This window comes from Puccinia triticina, chromosome 5A (assembly GCF_026914185.1).
Source record: "Puccinia triticina chromosome 5A, complete sequence".
Classification (NCBI taxonomy): domain Eukaryota; kingdom Fungi; phylum Basidiomycota; class Pucciniomycetes; order Pucciniales; family Pucciniaceae; genus Puccinia; species Puccinia triticina.
Genome location: NC_070562.1, coordinates 2,471,769 through 2,491,139, shown reverse-complemented (window position 1 = coordinate 2,491,139; position 19,371 = coordinate 2,471,769). Strand labels below are relative to the sequence as shown.

General features: G+C 46.9%; 3 protein-coding genes across 3 annotated transcripts; all 3 read right to left on the bottom strand.

Moving 5' to 3' along the window:
* Positions 1 to 5,803: 5,803 nt before the first annotated feature.
* PtA15_5A299 (uncharacterized protein) lies at positions 5,804 to 6,085 on the bottom strand (the record flags this gene model as incomplete). Its single annotated transcript, XM_053169044.1, has 1 exon — positions 5,804 to 6,085. The coding sequence occupies one exon, from the start codon at positions 6,083 to 6,085 to the stop codon at positions 5,804 to 5,806; it is 282 nt and encodes a 93-aa protein (XP_053020281.1).
* Positions 6,086 to 15,359: 9,274 nt separating this feature from the next.
* On the bottom strand, positions 15,360 to 15,777 carry PtA15_5A298 (uncharacterized protein; the record flags this gene model as incomplete). The annotated part of the gene is made up of 3 exons (XM_053169043.1): positions 15,360 to 15,437; positions 15,549 to 15,668; positions 15,769 to 15,777. 3 exons carry the CDS (start codon positions 15,775 to 15,777, stop codon positions 15,360 to 15,362), a joined length of 207 nt encoding a protein of 68 aa, XP_053020280.1.
* Positions 15,778 to 15,805: 28 nt separating this feature from the next.
* Positions 15,806 to 16,093, bottom strand: PtA15_5A297 (uncharacterized protein; the record flags this gene model as incomplete). Its single annotated transcript, XM_053169042.1, has 1 exon — positions 15,806 to 16,093. One exon carries the CDS (start codon positions 16,091 to 16,093, stop codon positions 15,806 to 15,808), a length of 288 nt encoding a protein of 95 aa, XP_053020279.1.
* Positions 16,094 to 19,371: the final 3,278 nt, after the last annotated feature.

Below are 19,371 nucleotides of genomic sequence, written 5' to 3'. Positions count from 1 at the left end.
ACCATATCCTAACCATCTATTCATCAATTGTGCTGTGTGCAAGGTGAATTCTTACATAAACACCAACAATTTATTGATGAGCCGTAGAAGATTTGCTCTTAGCTGGCGGTCCATGTGGCACCTGGACAGCAGACAAGCATTTTCAAATGTATTTTTCATGTAGCTTAGCACTGTCACCTCATGGACAGCGGACAAGCATTTTTAACTGTATTTTTCATGTAGCTTAGCACTGAGATATGGTAATACTTTTGTTGCTGATGGACCTTGGCTCTTGTTGGGACAATGTCTCTGGAACAGTCTGTGGGCTGTGCCGACGGGCCCTGGCTGGCTTTGTGGTGTTTTTTGTTGTGGAGAGGAGTCAGGGTTGAGGAGAAGGAAGGCATCCATTTCTGGACAAGACGGTCAAGGTTGTGTGAATAGTGCTTTTTGCGCACCCAATGTTTGGCTTGACATGTGAGAGCCAGATGTTAAAGCAGGTTGCAGGCGCAAGCCTTTTGAGTAAGAGATGTGTCTAGCTCTCAGCACCAATGGTGATCTGCAAGACAAAGGTGGGCTTCTTGCCCTGGACAATGAACTCCATGCAGCGGAGGAGCTGGGCAAGTGGGCTGCACCCAGGGGCTTTGGTGGGATGGTTGCTGAGGCCAACAAGGCCAATCCGGCGGGTCATTGAGCACACATAGATTGGTTGCAGGTGTCCCGGGAGACATATTGGGTTATTCTCAGTGGAAGGAATAGCAGGCAACAATCCACTGCTGGTGCAGAAAGTCCCAATCCGCTTGTTCACCACCTGGATCTGCTGATGGGGCAGATTGAAGCCCAGTAAGAGGAGCGCAGGCTGGTGTGATCATGAAAGGGGAGAATCAGGCTGTGGGTTTGGGTTAGACTGTCAACTGTAGGCTGCTCCAGGTTGGATTGATTCCACTCAATATAATTTATAACAGTTGTACCAATGCTCCTAGTCACAGATGGGTTTGATCCAAGGGAACTTACACCCAACAGATGATGAATGTGAGAAGTTCAAAGCCAATTTTCTGAAAAGTGATATGGTGTTTTGATGAGAACGGCAATCTTAGAAAGTGATGTGGTGATTCATCTTAGGATGAAGAGGTATGTAATTTTTGGTGAAATATTGTCTCTTCTTGAATTTATGAGGAGCATAAAAATTAAGAAGTACAGATTATAATTAGAATTTGATTAAATTAAGTAACTATACTAAAAGCATGAGATATGTTAATAATGAAAATGAATGTGAAATGTTTGTGAAAGATAGTTTTAATTAAAGATAACTATTGCAGTCTGTAGTAAATGCACAGCTAACTTGGTATGTGAATATACTAGCAGGCTGACAGAGACAGTGTGTCATGTTCAGGTGGCTGGAGAGCAGGGCCATGGCAATAGGGTGTCAGAGGCATGGTGGTGCCTAGGGGTGTAAATGGGTTGGGTCGACCCGCAACCCAATGGGTTTTGGGTGAAAATCACATGACCCAAACCCAACCCAACCCATCTAGTAAAATTGTTGGGTTGGGTTTGGGCAGCCTTTTCTCCAATTGGGTCAGCCTACAACCCAATTATGATGCCTCCAACAGGCAAGTTGGAGGTCCTTGGCACCTAATAGGCCGGGTTGACCCAAGACCCGTCGGGTCATCCCATGACCCAAAGAGGTGTGATGCTGGGTTGGGTTTGGGCAGCATATTGTCAAATCTTCCCCTACCCAACCCAACCAGGTGCTCATGTTGGGTTGAGTTTGGGCACCCTTTTCCAACCCAAACCTGACCTTTTTACATCCCTAGCGGTGCCAGTTGAGGACAACAAGCTGCTTGAATGAAAGTGGTGGGTGGCTGTGGCTAGTAGGACCTTGGAACAACAGTGTTTGGGGTTTTTGTTCCCATGCCTGTTGATGAGTATGCTTCAGCAAGAAAGGTGGGTTGCTTTCCATTCAAGAGGCTGAGGCAGTGGAGACAGTGTGTTAGAGCTAGTTTTGCCCATGGTGTTGAGTTGAGGCTTGAGCTGGTACCAACATACATAGCTGTGGAAAAAAGTGTGGCCGGATACCTACCCCATGGCAAGAGGTCAAGCAGGTATATAAGGAGGTCACCATGTCAAGCAGGAGTGCCCCCCAGGGGATCCGGTTTTGTATTCCCCCTCCCTGGAAGCCCCTTAGTTGCTTGATTAGGCCCAAGGGTGGGCATGTAAGAGTCCAACTAGGACTCTTCACTAAAGGGGTCAAAGGGGGGGGGGGGGGTGCAGGAGCTTGTCTGCGGAGTTTCAGGGCCCAAGTGTCTTGTGTTTCTGGGGACAAAAGCTAGCTTGGAGAGAATCATCTCTCTTAGTATCTACAACCTGGGGATCAAGAGAGGGTAGAAAAGAAAAGGAGAAGGAATGAGACTTACCTAGCGTGGAGAGAATGATCTCTGCCAGGCTTGGTAGGCGGTGGAGGAGTTGGGACTATATGGGTCCCGCTTTGTGTCTTGTGACATTTGTGTGACACCCTAGGAGGGGGGCTCACAGTCTCCCCTCTTATAAAAAAAAGAGAAGGAAAATGGAGAGGAAGAAGGAGACATTTTTTTTCTTCTAGGTTTAATGTGGGGAGAGAAAAAGGAGGTGTGAGAGGGAGAAGTGGAAAAAGAGGAAGACTGGAAGTATTTTGATGAGGGAAGATGGTAGGGGTGTTTGGAAGGAAGATGCCAATCACGTTGTGCTGGGATAATATATTTTGCCTGTTGGGTAGTCTTGGCAAGTGAGTGGGTGAAATCTGGGACATAACATGTGAGTGAGGTTGTTTGGTACTGAGGAGTGTAGCGGGATGGAGATCACTTGAATTGGAAAAGAGGGAAAGGAAGGAAGAGGGGCGGGGAAAAAATGGGGGAGACGATTGCTGTGAGTCAAAAAAGGTTCAATTGGCCTCTGTTTGAAGACTGCAAAAGGGTGGCGGCGTAAGCATCTGCCCTTGTGGAACTGATGGAGCTGGTGGTTGTCAAGGCAAGCATGGGGGACATACCCTCTCTGCCTGTAATTTTGCCAAGACTTGGCTCCACACCTGCGAGTACGGAATCTTTGCAGAACATTGGATTGGGTGTGACTTGGTTGTGTTCATTGATTTCTCTGTTGATTTCACGTCCTACATAGGCTGATGCCTCTACTGCCACGGTATGGGCAGCTTTGATTGTGTGCGGCTGAGAGGCTAGATGGGAGTCAATGTGCTCGTACATCTCAACAGAAGAGGCTTGCAGATCTGGGAACTGGTTTTCCTCCTCAACAGAGGCAACCCCTGCAGGGCGTGAAGTAGGGCGGCCGGCTTGAGGGGTGGTTTTTTTGTTGGAAGGGGAAGTCAATGCTCTCGGCAGAGAGTAGTTTGGCGGTTTTGATGGTGGGGTAAACAAAGGCCGGATTTCAACATGCGACTGACTTTGAAAAACCTGGCAAGCTCCGTTGATGTTGCCGCAATGTAGGTTACAGAAGTGGCACAGGCCCACTGAATCTAGATAGGCCTTGAGGCACCATAACCGGTCACCTCTGTAGTCAATATTGGATGATTGGCCAGGGGAGGCGGGGCGGAGGCTTTGAAAAAACGTAGCTAGGGATGTAAATGGGTCGGGTCAACCCGGAAAGACCCAAGACCCGAGACCCAATTAGATAATTGGGTTGGGTTTGGGCAGGGTTTTTCCCATTCAGGTTGGCCCATGAACCCAATTGCAACCCAAAATGAGGCTATCCACGCTTCAGTCTGACCAAAAATGTATGTACATCATGCTCAATCACTCGCCGAGAGGGATACGGCGAGATGAATTTGTACCAGCTCGCTGAGAGGAATACATACCTCCCAGCGAGCTGGACTTCAATCAGCTCTCCAAGAGGAATACATGCCTCTCGGCAAGACGGACTTTGTCAGCAGCTCAGCAAGAGGAATGCATACCTCCCGGAGCTAGAATTATGAGCAGCTTGCCAAGAGGGATAAATACCTCTCAGCAAGATGGATTTGTACCAGCTCGCTGAGAGGACTACATACCTCTCGGCGAGCTGGTCAAAGCTTAGCTTGCCGGGAAGAATACTCACGGCGAACTGGCCAAAGTCCAGCTTGCTGGGAGGTATGTATTTCTCTGAGCTGGACTTGGATCAATTGTCCAGGGTGTCTTGGTGTGCATGTCCCTGCACACCAAAAAAAGATGGTGTACACAGGTTTTTCAAGGATGGCGTAAAAATCTGGTGTGCATTTAGCACAACTTATGTTGTCTTGGGTCGGCCGGAGACCCAACCCGGACCCAACTCTTGATTAATGGGTTTGGGTTTGGGCAGTACATTTGCAGTTTTGTCCTGACCCAACCCGACCCGGTGCTCACGTTGGGTTGGGTTTGGGCACCATTTTCCGACCCAAACCCAACCTGTTTACATCCCTAAACGTAGCAGTGCGGCTCTCAAATTCCAAATACTTGAACTCGTTGGCTTCCATGAGTTGGAAGTTATTCACTAAGTTGACAAGGTCCTGGGGCATCCCAAAAGTAAGGTATCATGCAAGTTCTTGGTCGGATAGTGCAACAGATTCAAAGTTATAGAGGCGCTGGAGTGTTCTTGCGCGGGTGCTGAAAGAGATAAAATCCTCATTGCTTCTCATTTTGATGCAGTGGATTGAGTGAAGTATTTTGGTCCTCCATAGGCGGGGGAGTGCTGCTTTGAAGAAACAGTCTTCAAATGTTTTCCAGGGCTGGCCAACAAACGATTCTGCCTTGTTTGCATAGATTGAGAGCAGATTGGTCTTGTCAATGACCCTTCCTGTCAGGCGAATCATGTTGTCCGGGTGGGTTACCGCCTTAGAGCATCTCCAGCAGAGCGGGGATGAGACCCGCTACCTATAGCCGGCCGGGACCACCTTTCACACACCTGTCTCAGCTGTTCAACAGCAGCTCCACAGCAGACTGGCAATCACTCCGGGGGTGGATAGCTAGATTGCCATGCAGGACGACACAACTGCAATGGAATTCGATATCTCCAGCATGGATTTGGTTGATTTACTCAACTTCATTGTTATATTTTCATTTTTTCTCTCACTCACTCACAATCTATCAATTTTCAGATTTCACAGTTAAATTTTCAGAGCACAAAAAAGCGAGTGAAATGTGAGATAAATAAGCAAAAGCGAGTGAAATGTGAGATAAATAAGCTTCACAATAGACAAAAGATCACACAAGATTTTGATGAGCTTAAGAGTCGGAGGGAATCAAGCCAAGACGTTTGGCAACCTCTTCTTTTTTATTGGTGTAGAAAGAACAAGAAATAGGATCCAAATTTGAGAGATCAGCAGCAGTACGTAGCGGTAGCGTTAGCAGTTGTAGCGGTAGCAGTAGCAGTTGTAGCGGTAGCGGTAGCAGTCCCAGCAGTGGATTTTTTCGGCCTTGATGTTCTCTTTTTTGCAGGTCCGTTCCTTTCTTTGGTGAGTTGAAGCGGTTGAATTTCTGGAGAGGGTGTTCTCGGTGGCGGACTACGAGCAAGATCTTCAAGCATTAGGTCGATCATGTTTTTGGCGCGGTGCTGACGAGTGGCGAGTAGGTGATGGCGAAGTGGTGAGTAGGTGATGTGTGGTGCATAGCAGCCTCTGTCGCGGGTGGCAATGGGATGGGGAAAGTAGCCGGCCGGGGTCTGGGATGGGATGGACTTGGATCAATCAAAGGTTGTTTAGGGGGTCTGCTGGACCCCGGAAATGTTGAGCGACCTGCCAAACGAGTCCAAAACTCGCGCGGTCCAAGCTCTGCTGGAGATGCTCTTAGTCAAGAACCAAATCTTCAACCCATGGATCCATTTAAAAAACGGCTCAACTTCTTGAGCCAGGCCGCAGAAACGTGGTGCATCTGCTGTACTGATCTTCTGAAGGTTTGTGCGGCCAGGAACTGGGGTTTCTTGTTTGGCCTTCTTGAGGAATAGGAGTTCCATACGTTCCATCCGGGCCGCAGCGGCTTGATGCTGATTTTTTGACAGTTTGGCGCTGTATCATTTTTTTGAAAAATTTGTCCGTTGACGAGAAGCTTGATTTAGGGGAGTCCTCTTTCTTGGTTGAAGAACCCGCTGAGGGGTTTGGGGCAGTCGGGTCGGCCATGGGGTAAGGTTGAAGGAAGGTGGTTGGGTTTGGTTTGTTTGTCAACAAGAGTCCGGCCAGTGGCTTTGTGATGGTAGAATGGACATTGATTGGAGCCGGAAGAGGTTCTGTGGAGCCCAAGGGGATTGGGTCGGAGTTGTTGGTTGGGGAAGGAGGCAGTGGATGAAGGGAAGGGAGCCAGGTAATTGGGGTGGGGATGTGAATTGGATGCTTGGAGCGCAATAACTCCAGACGGTGTTGTCTGTGTGCAGGTTGGAGGCTCAAATAATCACCTCCGGACCACCAATAGGGATAAGATTTCCGGGGTTGGTTATCCATTGGGTGGACATGCACTTAGAAGGATAAAGGCACCGCTTTGTTCAAGGGAATGATTGTGTTGGATAAGAATAAGGCTGTGACAAAAGAATTTTGGGTTTGTTGTGTTTGGGCCAGAAAAAAAAAGTGTAAGAGTCCAACTGGGACTCTTCACTAAAGGGGTCAAAGGGGGGGCGCAGGAGCTTGTCTCCGGAGTTTCAGGGCCCAAGTGTCTTGAATTTCTGAGGACAAAAGCTAGTGTGGAGAGAATGATCTCTCTTAGTATCTACATCCTGGGGATCAAGAGAGGGGAGAAAAGAAAAGGAGAAGGAATGAGACTTACCTAGCGTGGAGAGAATGATCTCTGCCAGGCTAGGTAGGCGGTGGAGGAGTTGGGACTATATGGGTCCTGCTTTGTGTCTTGTGACATTTGTGTGACACCCTAGGAGAGGGGCTCACAGGGCATGTTATGGTACATTACAGAGGGCCAATTGGATACCACAAATTTTCTTAGTTATCCAAATTAGCCATTTGGATAACGTAACATTTTTTTGAGTAACATAACATAAAGCAACTTTTTTTATTTTTGAGTTTTGGAGGTTTTGGATAACATAAATTTTTTTGGGATGAAAACATTTGTTGAATAGATTCCAATTTTTTTTTTTTTGGATGATTAATTTAGCTTACACCACCCGCAAACAGGTGTGGTTTTCCCGCGGAACTCGTGCAGCCCCCTGAAAAGTTGTGCGGCTGTCAGCCACTGAGAGAATTGTCCATGTGCCTACAATGATAATTCCATCTCATGTAACCCAATGGCTAAAGGCTACCTTAAGGTTGATCTTGATCTTGTGTAAGATCCTGTGTTCAACCCCTCCTGTTGTCTTATAATAATACTTTTACTGCAATCATCACTTTATATGTACTAAACTGTATGATTTCACACTTATTATGTATTTACCTTGATTGAGAATAATAATGTACTAATGGAGTATATCTCTCTATGGATTTACCATACATAGAGAGATTACATAATTATTCATGTAATTCCTCCTCTGAATTCCGTGGACCTCTTTTCCCTCCTTGGAGTTAAGGATCCCTCTGGGGCCTTGACTCAAAGGAGGAACAGGTCCCTGTAATATAAAAGGGGGGGATCTTTCCTCTGGTGAGATCTTTCCCCCCAAGATTATTACCATACAAACCTGTGCACCTTACTAGAAATATAGTGAGTGGGGTTTTTACAATAATCAACAAACCTTTCTTCTTTTACAGCCTCAGTCCTCTTTGTGTATTTTCCTAGGTACAGGTGGGTGTTATAACACCTGTAACCTAGAAGATAAGAAGCTCATTCCTTATAAGCTACGGCGCCTGGCTCGAGTTATTGCCGCGTCCCCTTACATTTGTAAGGGAGCTAGCCCCGAGGTGTGGTTTCTTCCCATTGGCCTTTAAGGTTATAGTGTGGCCCATCCTTCCTCTGGCCGCTACTCAGCCACTACAGTGCGCATAAAAACCCATCAACTCCGTGTCACATAAGAGACCGGAGCTGACAGCGGCCCCTGGACCCCCTAGCTGCATGTCATTCGGGGTGCTTGTGGGGCCGACCGGTCATCAAGGCATACTATGTACCTCAATGACCAGCCAGCTGGCTGGTCATCGAGGTTTACACGGCAGTTGCAGTGCGCCGCCAAAGCGCCAAAAGTTTGGCCGTCAATTTGACGGTCCTCCCCCAGCCAGCGTTGACCGTTCGCATGCCGGCCTCCCGTCAACCGTCAAGCGGACTGCCGAACTTGGCGGCACCCCCGCCAATGCGCAAGCGGACAACCCGCTGGCAAAAGTAAGGGCACATTGACTCGTCCGGCAACACACCGTCCAACCCAATTCCCCCTACAAAAGCGGTCAGGGCCGCTTGCCTACCGTTTGACCACCATTCAACCACACACCACCGCACCACCGGCCATTTGCCAGCCAATCACATCACCCGCATCCCAAAACAATGCTTTTCCAATTGTTCTGGACACTCACTCTCAGGACAGCTCCCGGGAACTTTTGGTTTTGGTTTAATGGCCACCAGGGCACTTTTTTTGTGTTTTATTGCATTTTAATTTTAATTTTTTTTGTTTTTTTATTGTTGTTTTTGTTTTTTGATCTTTTATTGATTTTTTTTATCTTTTCTTCTTCTGAGTACATGCTAGGAAGGGAAAGAGAGAGAAATTGCGCGCAGAATACAATTGAGAGAGAGACTGGTAAAAAGAAAATGGCCGCACTACTGCTCATGGGTAAGGTCAACTTCTGTTTGGAGAAGAGCCGCCATGTCTGCGTCAGATGGATTGTCTCCATACAGCACATATGATAGATAAAGTGATCAGGCACTCAGTGGGAACTATGCATGAATATTTGAAAATCATTATTTCGAGGTGGATGGGAGGCTCTTCAATGAGGAAGACTGCACAATGACTAACCTCGGAAACAACGGTACTTGACCTGAAATCTTGATGCTGAACTCTTGACGACCTTGACAAATGGCATATAGAATGACAGGGCAAAGTTGGACAATTGTTTTGTGAGTTGAGAGGTTGAGTGAGGATGCCAAGGATGGCTTATGGTATAGGGTTGTGCTTACCTTGAGGGAGAAAAACGATGGACGTGATGGGGGAAGACTGACCTGGCGATGGAGGATTGGTGACAACGCCTGCCCATATCAATCCAACCGGTGGCCACTGCAAGCATCACCACGTTAGGGTTCTCCCACCCACGAGGTGGGTACCGGGTCTGGCGGCGGGGGCTCCTTTGATCCACCCCTCGCGGAACCCCTGCTGATCTCCGGAGTAAAGCTGTCCCCAACTGATGGAGTGCCATTGGGGGGTTGAGGAAGCAGCACCCAATAGAAAAACTTACGACTACTGGCCAGTAAGGAAATGTGCTTGTAAATGCTTCATTGGGGCAGATTCCCAAGTGGTGGGGAGGAGGAGGGTCTTGAAGCGGAAGCGATCAGAGATTCTCGGCCGGCTCCAATGGCTTGGTTGGCATAATGTGGGAGGGTTGTGTGGAGGATTGTGATTTGAGGTGGTGAGGCGAGATGAGGATGTGGGAGGGTCAGGTGGGTGGATGGTGAGTGGTGAGTCAATGAGGTGGTGAGGTGAGATGAGTTGAGGGGAAGATGATTTTGGTTGCCCGTCCTTGCCAATGTGCTGACCAATAGTGGTTCTTGACTGCATATTGCCGCTGTGCCCAACAGCGGATATGTAGTCATCTTTATTTGCCCGCTGTTCGACCCAGGTAAGATATGTTAACTTGCCTGAAGTCGTGTGAAGTGAATTGTCGGCGGGTGCGCTGTCAGTTTGCTGGCAATTTGACGGCGCACAGGTCAAATTGCCAATTGTTTGTCTTGCGCGGCAATTTGCCAAGCAAAACCTTAATCCGCGCAACTGCTGTGTATATATACCTTGATGACCGTTCAGATGGTCATTGAGGTACCTTTATAACCTCAATGATCAGCCAGCTTGCCGGTCATCAAGATGTATGCGGATGACCGGTCGGCCCCATAAGGACCTCGAATGATATGCAGCTAGGGGGTCCGGGGGCCGCTGTGGTGGCCCCTCTTGTGGCCAGCTAGTCAGGAGCATCTTCGCCGCCAGCAACATCAAGATCCTCAAGACTCTCAAGGCTCTCAGCTCTCCCCCATCTCTCCTCATCTTCCAACCTCCTTTAAGATCTTTCCCCCTTTTTCCTTCTTTCCACCTTTCCTTCTCCTCTTCCCTTCTCATTCCCCTTCTGTTTCTTGGTCCTAACACAGCACCTGCTGTGGGTTTACTCACTTGTTTGTTTCTGGTTTTTCTCCTTTTCTGTGTGTTTTGCCTATCTCTTCTTTTCTTTCTTCCTTTCCTCTCTGTGGCTCTTTTCTTTCTGTCTCCTCATGCTGTGTTTTCTTTTAGTTGCCTCTGTGTTGTTTCTCTTCTCTGCTTCTTTGTTTGTTTCTTTTCTGCTGTTTTGTGTGTGTGCGCGTGTAGCGCGCGGAGGATATGATGAAATGTATGTGACATGTGGCTCTCCCGGAGTCCAAGTTCGCCGAACTTGGATGATGGGGGAGGCATGGCATTCTGATCCCCAGAAGACGGTCCATCAAGGGTTTATAGATCCCATCTTCAGAGTTCCAACCTTCGAGCTCCGCTCGCCGATCCTCCTTCATCCAAAGTTCCGAGATCCCTTTCTTTCCCTTCCCTAAGATCACATATCCTTTCCCCTCAAAACAAAACAACCGCCGCCGAGGATCCAAAACCCCGGCGAACATCTCAAAACCACCCCACAACCACAAAAGCTATCACCGATCCCATCCGCACTCATCTTCACGGACCATCACCCCGAGGGCAGCCTAAACAGCACCCATCCCCTCACACGACTGCCGCCGCTTAGCACGGACAGGAGTCCCTCACCGCATGAGTTTTTGGGGGGCCGTGCGAGTTCCGCAGGAAAAACACTGGGTGTGGCTGCGGAGAAAACCACACCTGTTTGCGGGTGGTGTTAATGGTTAGTGCCTGCCTCATGTACATATGTTTTGCAACATGCAGGATGAGGGTTCAATCCACACTGCACACCTGTTTTGACCTGACACCATGGGCAGACACTGGCAACAGTGCTTTACATAAACTTGAGCCCAATATGTACTCATGTTGAACCAAACAGCCGCAAATAGTCATCCCCCTTGGGTAGCTACAGCTAAGTTACCCAAAATTGGGCAAATCTGTAACGTAAACCATTTTGTTGGAAACATCTGTGTAATTTAACTAGAAAAAAGAGCCCTTTTTCTGTGGCAGATATCATAACTAAAATTAAGATATCTGTAACTACCAGACATCGTAACTTTAAAAGTTACCTTACAGTTACATTCCCAATTACGGGTAACATAATGGCCCACCCTTGTTAGGCCCCTCCTTGAAAGCTCTTTCACAGAATCTTTCTCAAACAGCCATTTTTTGATTTTTGCTCTGGCACAGCTGGAGGGTCTATTGAACTACTCCAGCAACCTAGTAACTGCAAGATGAGGACAGTTTGAGTCAGATTATTGGTCACGTGAAAACCCTAAACCTAGATGTAGATTCTGTATACACCACTTCCGTTGTAAGACTCAAAAGTGATTGTGAAATCCTTTTGCTGAATGGAGAAGGGGATGATGGAGGTGCAAAACTCTGCCCTTCTATACTATCAGATAACAAGACCCACCAAGGTAAGCTTGGCAAGTTTTAATCAAGTGATAGGTCTGGTCTGTTACAGATGAAGCTTGTTTGATGACAGGGATGTGAAAGTAGAGAGTGAGGTGATGAGAGTTGACTGGTTGTCTCCGGTGAGGATTGAACCCAGGTCCTTGGGGTGGGGGTACAAAAGGTTGAGAAGAGCGACTAGGTTGAGCAGGGCAAATGTCCCAAGCAGGAGTTGAACCAGGAGCTAGGCAACTTGTGACAGGCACGTGAAATGTCAACCAAGTGATATGAGGGTATGAGAGTGAGTTCAGTTGTTATTGCAGATATGTAAGGGTTGTTATATGGGTTGTTATAATGGGTAAGGGTACTAATAATTGTGGTTGTTGTGTCTGTATAACTGGTGGGTACTGAACTGAGGGAAAAACAACTGGGGGAGAGAGCTCCTTATATAGAAAAATGTGAGGGATTTTAGCTCCAGGGCAGCCCCTGGGTGAGGGATTTTAGCTGGTGAGAACAGAAGATTGAGGGAATTTAGCTAGTGGGGCTGTGCACAAGTGGTGTCAGAAGATGCTAAATACAGGTAAAAGTGGGGTGAGAAATGAAGAATGAGGTGATACTAATGCAAGGAGTGCATAAATGAGGTGGAGAAATGTCAAATACAGGGGTCTTTCATGCAAGGGGTGCATGAGTGGTGTCAGAATAATGTAAAGAATGCAGGAATGGGGTCAGAAGAATGCATGCAGCTGCAAGGGGTACATAAATGAAGCGGGACCATGTCAAATACAGGGGAAATGGGGTGCAACCCCTGCATATGCAGTGGATATAAGTGGGTCTAAAAGAGAGTATGTGTTTGGATGGGCTGGGTTAATGTATACTTGGGAAAGGTGGCTTGAGGCTTGTGACAGGTTGATAACTGGGGCTGGCCGTGTGATAGGTGTCCATGAGGGTGTAACTTCCAATCCAGAGGGGTTCCAGTGATGCTTCCAGTGAGGGCTAGGGGTAAAATTGGCCGTAGAATCCATTCCTGGTGTCCATTTGGTGCTATCTTGAGGCCTAGTATGAGTAAATCTGTAGACAAGAAAAAACTTTTGATTTTTCACTTTTCCGTCTACCACACCGTTACTGTATCCACTTCTTCATTTCACTCATTGTTTTCATACACTCAATTCAATTCACCTCAACACCTTTGTCTCCAGGTATGCCTGAAGTATTTCATTGAATTTCAGTTCCACATCACTTATGTTTTCCTCAGGTGTGCTTGCTCTTAAGTCAACTAGACTTACTTGTCTGTGTGTGCTAATAAAGTCCTGTTATTATCAAATGTTTTACTTGGCTTCCTCACCCATTAGGGTCATCAATACACATCTAACATTTACAACAGATGGTTTTTTCAATCCTCCATATAAAGATGTTCAAGATGTATGCAAATTTGCCTTTCTTTTATTTGTTTCCACAGTTTCTGAAAATGGCCAATTGGCTACTACCTCTGATGATTATGATCTTTCCTATGGAACTTTCTTATTTCCAGATTAAAAATTTGGTATTAAATTTGATGGTCAACATGGCATAGCTAGAATGATCAGGCAAAAAAACAAGTACAAGCATTGCAGCATGCCATCTAATATTAGTTCTTGCTTTGACCCTCTTGGAATGTCTGTTCAAATCAATTTGAGCCTTTCTCATGAATGTGTTATATGTATAAAAATTGTGCATAAAAAAGTGCTGCTAATTATTTTGGAGATGATTTGTGGTATTTGGTTTGTAGCTTAGTTCATTTTACTATAATTCTTTACTCACTTTCATGTTGTTAGTTAGTTTGATTCAGATACTGATTAATTTCTAAATATTCTTTTTGGTAATCTAAATTTCAACTAGAGGCCAAGGCGGCTTCGCCGCTGCAAATCCCAGGTTTAAATCTCCAAGCCCCTTGTATGAACTGCTTCAAAGAGTCTAGGCCCAATTTTTCAGTAATGGATTGGGGGGGGGGGGGGGGGGGGATGAATCCAGCCTAAACAATTCTCCTTTGGGTACATCTCCATGGTTATCACATCAAAAAAAAGAAGATGTACGTACATACTTATAGATTACCTACGTATTATGTGCAGCTTCTGGCACCCGGCACCTGCTTGCCAAGATCCAGGAATCATTCCAGGAGGGCGAGCAGGTTACACCCACTTTCTGGGGAGGCTTTCCAAACGGGTGTGCCTTTGTACTCGGCGGAGATGAATGCTCTTCAGATCCTCCAACCTACAACCTGCTTGGAGACTAAGATTTCTTGGCAAGCAGGTGCAAGGTGTTTGCGCCGGAGGAATCCTCCGGACAAGTGCAGACCTTGGAGCTTCTTTGCTTGACGGGGTTGATTCCGGAATCCAAGCAAGAGTCAAAACTGAAATGCCTCCTTGTTGGCAGTCTCATTTTGCGTTCTTGCCAATGAGAATACTCAACCAAATGGTTCTTTCTATGTACCTGCCCGGTGGGATAGCATCTCTTTGGCTTGCCTGGAAATATTCCTCTGGGACAAGTATACCTGCTTGCTGAGGTCCTCAGCAAGCAGTCTTACCTTGTACCTGCTAGCTAAGAACCTCGGCAAGCAGGTACAACATCAAGGTACTTGCCAGGGAGGAATCATCTCCGGCGTGTGGGTGCATGTACCTATGTATTCATACTTGGAGCTTCTTCCGCTTGCCGGGCGGTGATTCTGGGCAAGACTCCTGCGAGAGGTTGAACTGTGTGCCCGCTTCCCGGGCAAGCCGGAGGCCATGCCTTGTCAGCATGCCTGTGATAAATCCCGGCGCATGCTTGCTTGGCTATGAAAGGGGATGTGGTTATGTAATTGCTCATCCATGGTTGTGTTTTTTTAGTTGTACATAATTCTTGACAACCATTTTCATTTATGATTGTTTAGGCTACATTCAGGTACACATGTATTGGGACCTGACTCATTGCACTGCAGTTGACATTTATTTGAAGAAAATTATGATATTATTTCTAAGTTAAAAAGTGCTACAATTGATTGACTCTATAGCAGAATTTGTGTGTCAAGTCAAGGGAGTACAATTCCCAAAAGACAGTGAATCCACAGGCATGGCTGACAATACTTCCACCTTTGTCAGATATGTAGAAAGCAACACCAAAAGTAACAACTTCCCTTTTCTATTAATCTCATCTATTTAAATCTCAATCTTGTCTCAATTCAATAGAGCAGCTACTCTTGCTCTTAGGCACATATATGATAAGTTTGTATCATTATTTTGCACTCTCATCAAATTATCTTTGTTTTAGTCAAATGTTGGTCTTCTCAAATTTCTCAGTTTTGAACAGGCCTGTCATTTGATCCATACATTTTCCATTTGTTTTCCTCTCAGGATTCCTGATGATTTTCTTTCCTTTTGAACTTTGTGTTTTCTTATCTGCAACTATATGCAGCTTTTTGGGAATGGCTGTACACTTGATCAGGTAGTCACATTTCTTACCCTTACAGAATTCCAATTGCCACAATCACAAGCATGGCATACTTCTGATGTATTTATGTAGATAAATATTTTTTTGTTTTAATACAATCACTTGTTAATGCTTATATTCAAAAGTTAAAGACCTACCACAAAAACAACTGGTAAACCAAACATTCATTCCTTTCATGACCTTGGAACTGTTGGTGTGGAAACGGATTTGTTTGCCAGTGATTTTGGTAGGGTGGACCAAACCCTCCAAAATCTTTTCATGAACTTCTTTCATAGTACCTGATCATGCGCACTGTTGCTTTTGACGGGTGCCTACCGCTGGTAGGCTTACGCATCATTTGGCCCTGGCCAATGATTAAGACAACATGGCGATCGGAGAATTTCGTTTCCAGTTCCCGGGTCAGTCTGCAAGCAAGAGGGCAACAAGTAAGCCTTGATTGATATATTTAGATCACTGGGGATGAAGATTAATTCATCAGCCTTGGCCTTTGTCCTTGCGTCCACTCTTGATCTCACCTCGCAAGCAGCGCTGATTTGGAGGGGACGAAGTTTGGTGGTGAGATCGGGGATGTTAGTCTCAAGATCGAGGATAGCTTGGGCTACCATAAGGTCGGTCTCATTGGGGGTTGTGGGGGGCTCAGATTGAAGAGAGCAAAGGGACAAAAACAGCAACCAATATCAGTAATGGTAAACTGGTGCAGTGTCAAGGAGATGTGGGCCCGGGCATTTGACTCACGTTAGCCATTTGGAAGATCTTTGTCTGAGCTGACATTCTAGCCGGTCGAGTTCTCGGCCCGAAAGACAGGGCCGATCTCGTAGACGCGCTCGAAGTCGGCGGCGATGGCCATCTGCTTGATCAGCTGGGGCGACTGGGCCAGGAAGGCGGTCTGCTCAAAGTAGCCCAGCTTGAAGACGCTCGCGCCGGACTCTGTCGCCACGCCCTGGATATTGGGCGTGTGGGTCTCGATGAACCCCTCGTCGTCTAGGAAGCGGCGGAACAGGTTACATACGCGCGATTGCACCCTGAAGATCGCTCGGTTGACCGGTGTCTGGGGCACCATTTTGGTCAGCTCAGTCGTGTTTTTTTTTTGGCTTATAACTTACTCGGAGGTCCAGGACTCTGTTATCCAAGCGGGTATTGGTGCCGACGGTAACGAACTGTTCGCCCTCCTTGGGGAGCAGGTCGACGGGCCGGCTGGCGTCTTCAAGCAGGAAGGGCAGCTTAGCGGGGGCCTCGGCGAGCAAGAAGATCTGCTCGAGCTTGATCTCGAGCTTGGACTGCGAGCAGGTCTTGACGTCCTCGACGGGCGCCTGGAGGTGGCCCTCAACGACGACGATTGACTCGAGCGGGATGCCGATGGTCCACTTGATCATCTGCTTGGACACGCTGGTCTCTGTCATGGCCAGGATTGCTTGGAGGGTCGCTGTCTGTTGGGTTGGAATTGGTCCACCTGGAGTCAAGGCCAGGGCGTAACATGGTGCAACGGTGGGTAGGGAGCTGGGTGTGTCGTACGGCGTGGCGGCATTGGCAAAGCAACAGTTCGAAGGTGAGTGGCGAGTCCGTTGTGATGGGTGGGATGGAGCTTCACCAGACGATTGCCTATAAATAGGGGGACTCTGGCATCCATGTTTCCCCAGGCGACTCTCAAGCTGTAATTCCAGCCCGGGGTCGCCTCACCCCCGTCCGCTGCTGCATTTGCGCAGTCCGGCGGGGGATACTTGTGGACCCCCCTGTGCTTACGGGCTGGGGGTCTTCCTCTCACCACTTTTTAAACCTGCTAGACAGGGATGGGTGGTGGGCCATGATACATCAGCTTGCTGATGTTAGGTGGCAGGGTGTGGGCTTGTTTCATCGTGTTGTATTCTAGTCTTTTTTTTTTATTTTGTAAAAGGGGAAACCTTTGATTTTTTTTTGTATTTTGGTCATTTGTAGGGGAAACCCTTGAATTTTTTTTCCACAAAACTGAGGCTTTAATATACTTGGATATTAAGATATAAATAAATAAAATCACAAGTGTGAAGTGGATGCTTTGGGTTGTTCTACATCTGTTGCACCCACCACAATCTGGTTTTCTTCTTTGCTTTATTTTCAATGCATTATCTTCATGTGAGTTGCAACTTTTCTCTTTGAAATGGAATTGGTGCCTATCCCTCAGTTTGGCTTGGTGCAGCACTTCTTACTGGTACCCAAAAAGTCACCTTAGATCAGAGCTTGACAGTGTTTTTTTGAAGAAGCTTCAATAGCTTTTGCGGTCTTGGTGCAACCTTTCTTGTTTTTTTAGTTTTGCCATGTAATTGATGAATCTTTCAATGTGCTCAGGGATGTGTATGCCATCAGTAAGTTTTTGGGGGTGGATCATCATCTAGCTCACTCTCTTCTTCATATGCTGGCAGGTCTTGCATAGATAATTGAGGGTCACCCCATGCATTGCTCTGTTCTTTCTTGAACCATTCAACTGCATTGGCACTGTCTAACTTGAAGGCTGGGTTGCAGTTGTATCTTTTGCAATCTTCATTCACTTTTTCTGGTGCCTGGAATTCAGGAGGGTGTTCTGTTTTCTTGGGAACCTTTGGGGTGCCTTGCTGATATGACTTGGGGGCATGCTCAAATCTAGAAAAAAGGTGGTCAAATTCAGGGCAGCCAATGTATTCCTTGGTAGTGCCAAGGATGGTTCATTTGGCCTTGTCCAAGAGGGCATGTGCAGCAAGTTTAAGGCCAGGTTTTTCAATCACTTTTAACTTTGAAATATCTCTTACACATCTTCAGTGGTTGTTGTTTGTAACTGGCAAGCAGAGAAAGCCTGCCAAATCTGCAGCTTTGTGCATGGTGTCTTCAGTCTGTGAAGCCAATGCTGAGGTACCATTGGACCAAGGATGAGACCAGTGTTTCATTTCTCAGTCTGACAGGAGGCTGTTTTCTCTGGTTAGTTCAAAATAACACAAACCCTGCAAGACTTGCAAAGCTCATTGAACAGATCTGTGGTGTTTTTGGCTGCCATCCAATTGGTTTGAATGGCAAAAGAGACAACATAGGAGGCTGTAGTCAAAAATTAGAGAGCTGGGGTTGTAAGGCTAGTGTATGAAAAGTAGCTGATAGCTCTGATTCAACAAGCACCAGTCTTGTTGTCTTTGACAGTGTAATGCACTTCAAGCTTTGAGACTCCTTGGTTTAGTCATTCAATCCGCTGTCTTCCCCCATGGTGCTGGATAACTTTATCACCTCATTGTGGGACTGATTGTTCTTCTCAAGCAGACTCTGTAATAGGAGTTTGCCAAAGCACACCCTGTCATAGGAGTGTGCCAATGCACACTCTGTCATGGGAGTGTGCCAATGCACATTCTGTCATGGCCTCCCGAATTTGTTTGATTGAGGGGAGGTTTTTAGAATAAACGGCTTCACAAATTACACACCCTGTCATAGGAGTGTGTCAAAGCACACCCCTTCATAGGAGTGTGCCAAAACACACTCCGTCATAAGAGTGTGCCAAAGCACACTCTGTCATAGGAGTGTCACACTCCGTCATAGGAGTGTGCCAAAGCACACTCTGTAATAGGAGTGTGCCAAAGCACACTCTGTAATAGCAAAGCAAACTCCATCATAGGATTGTGCCAAAGCACACTCTGTAATGGGAGTGTGCCAAAGTCCGTCATAGGAGTGTGCCAAAGTCCGTCATAGGAGTGTGCCAAAGCACACTCCGTCATAGGAGTGTGCCAAAGCACACTCCGTCATAGGAGTGTGCCAAAGCACACTCCGTCATAGGAGTGTGCCAAAGCACACTCCGTCATAGGAGTGTGCCAAAGCACACTCCGTCATAGGAGTGTGCCAAAGCACACTCCGTCATAGGAGTGTGCCAAAGCACACTCCGTCATAGGAGTGTGCCAAAGCACACTCCGTCATAGGAGTGTGCCAAAGCACACTCCACCATAGGAGTGTGCCAAAGCACACTCCATCATAGGAGTGTGCCAAAGCACACTCCATCATAGGAGTGTGCCAAAGCACACTCTGTAATAGGATTGTTCCAAAGCACACTCTGTAATAGGAGTGTGCCAAAGCACACTCTGTCATAGGAGTGTGCCAAAGCACACTCCATCATAGGAGTGTGCCAAAGCACACTCCATCATAGGAGTGTGCCAAAGCACACTCCATCATAGGAGTGTGCCAAAGCACACTCCATCATAGGAGTGTGCCAAAGCACACTCCATCATAGGAGTGTGCCAAAGCACACTCCGTCATAGGAGTGTGCCAAAGCACACTCCGTCATAGGAGTGTGCCAAAGCACACTCTGTAATAGCAAAGCACACTCCGTCATAGGATTGTGTCAAAGCACACTCTGTAATG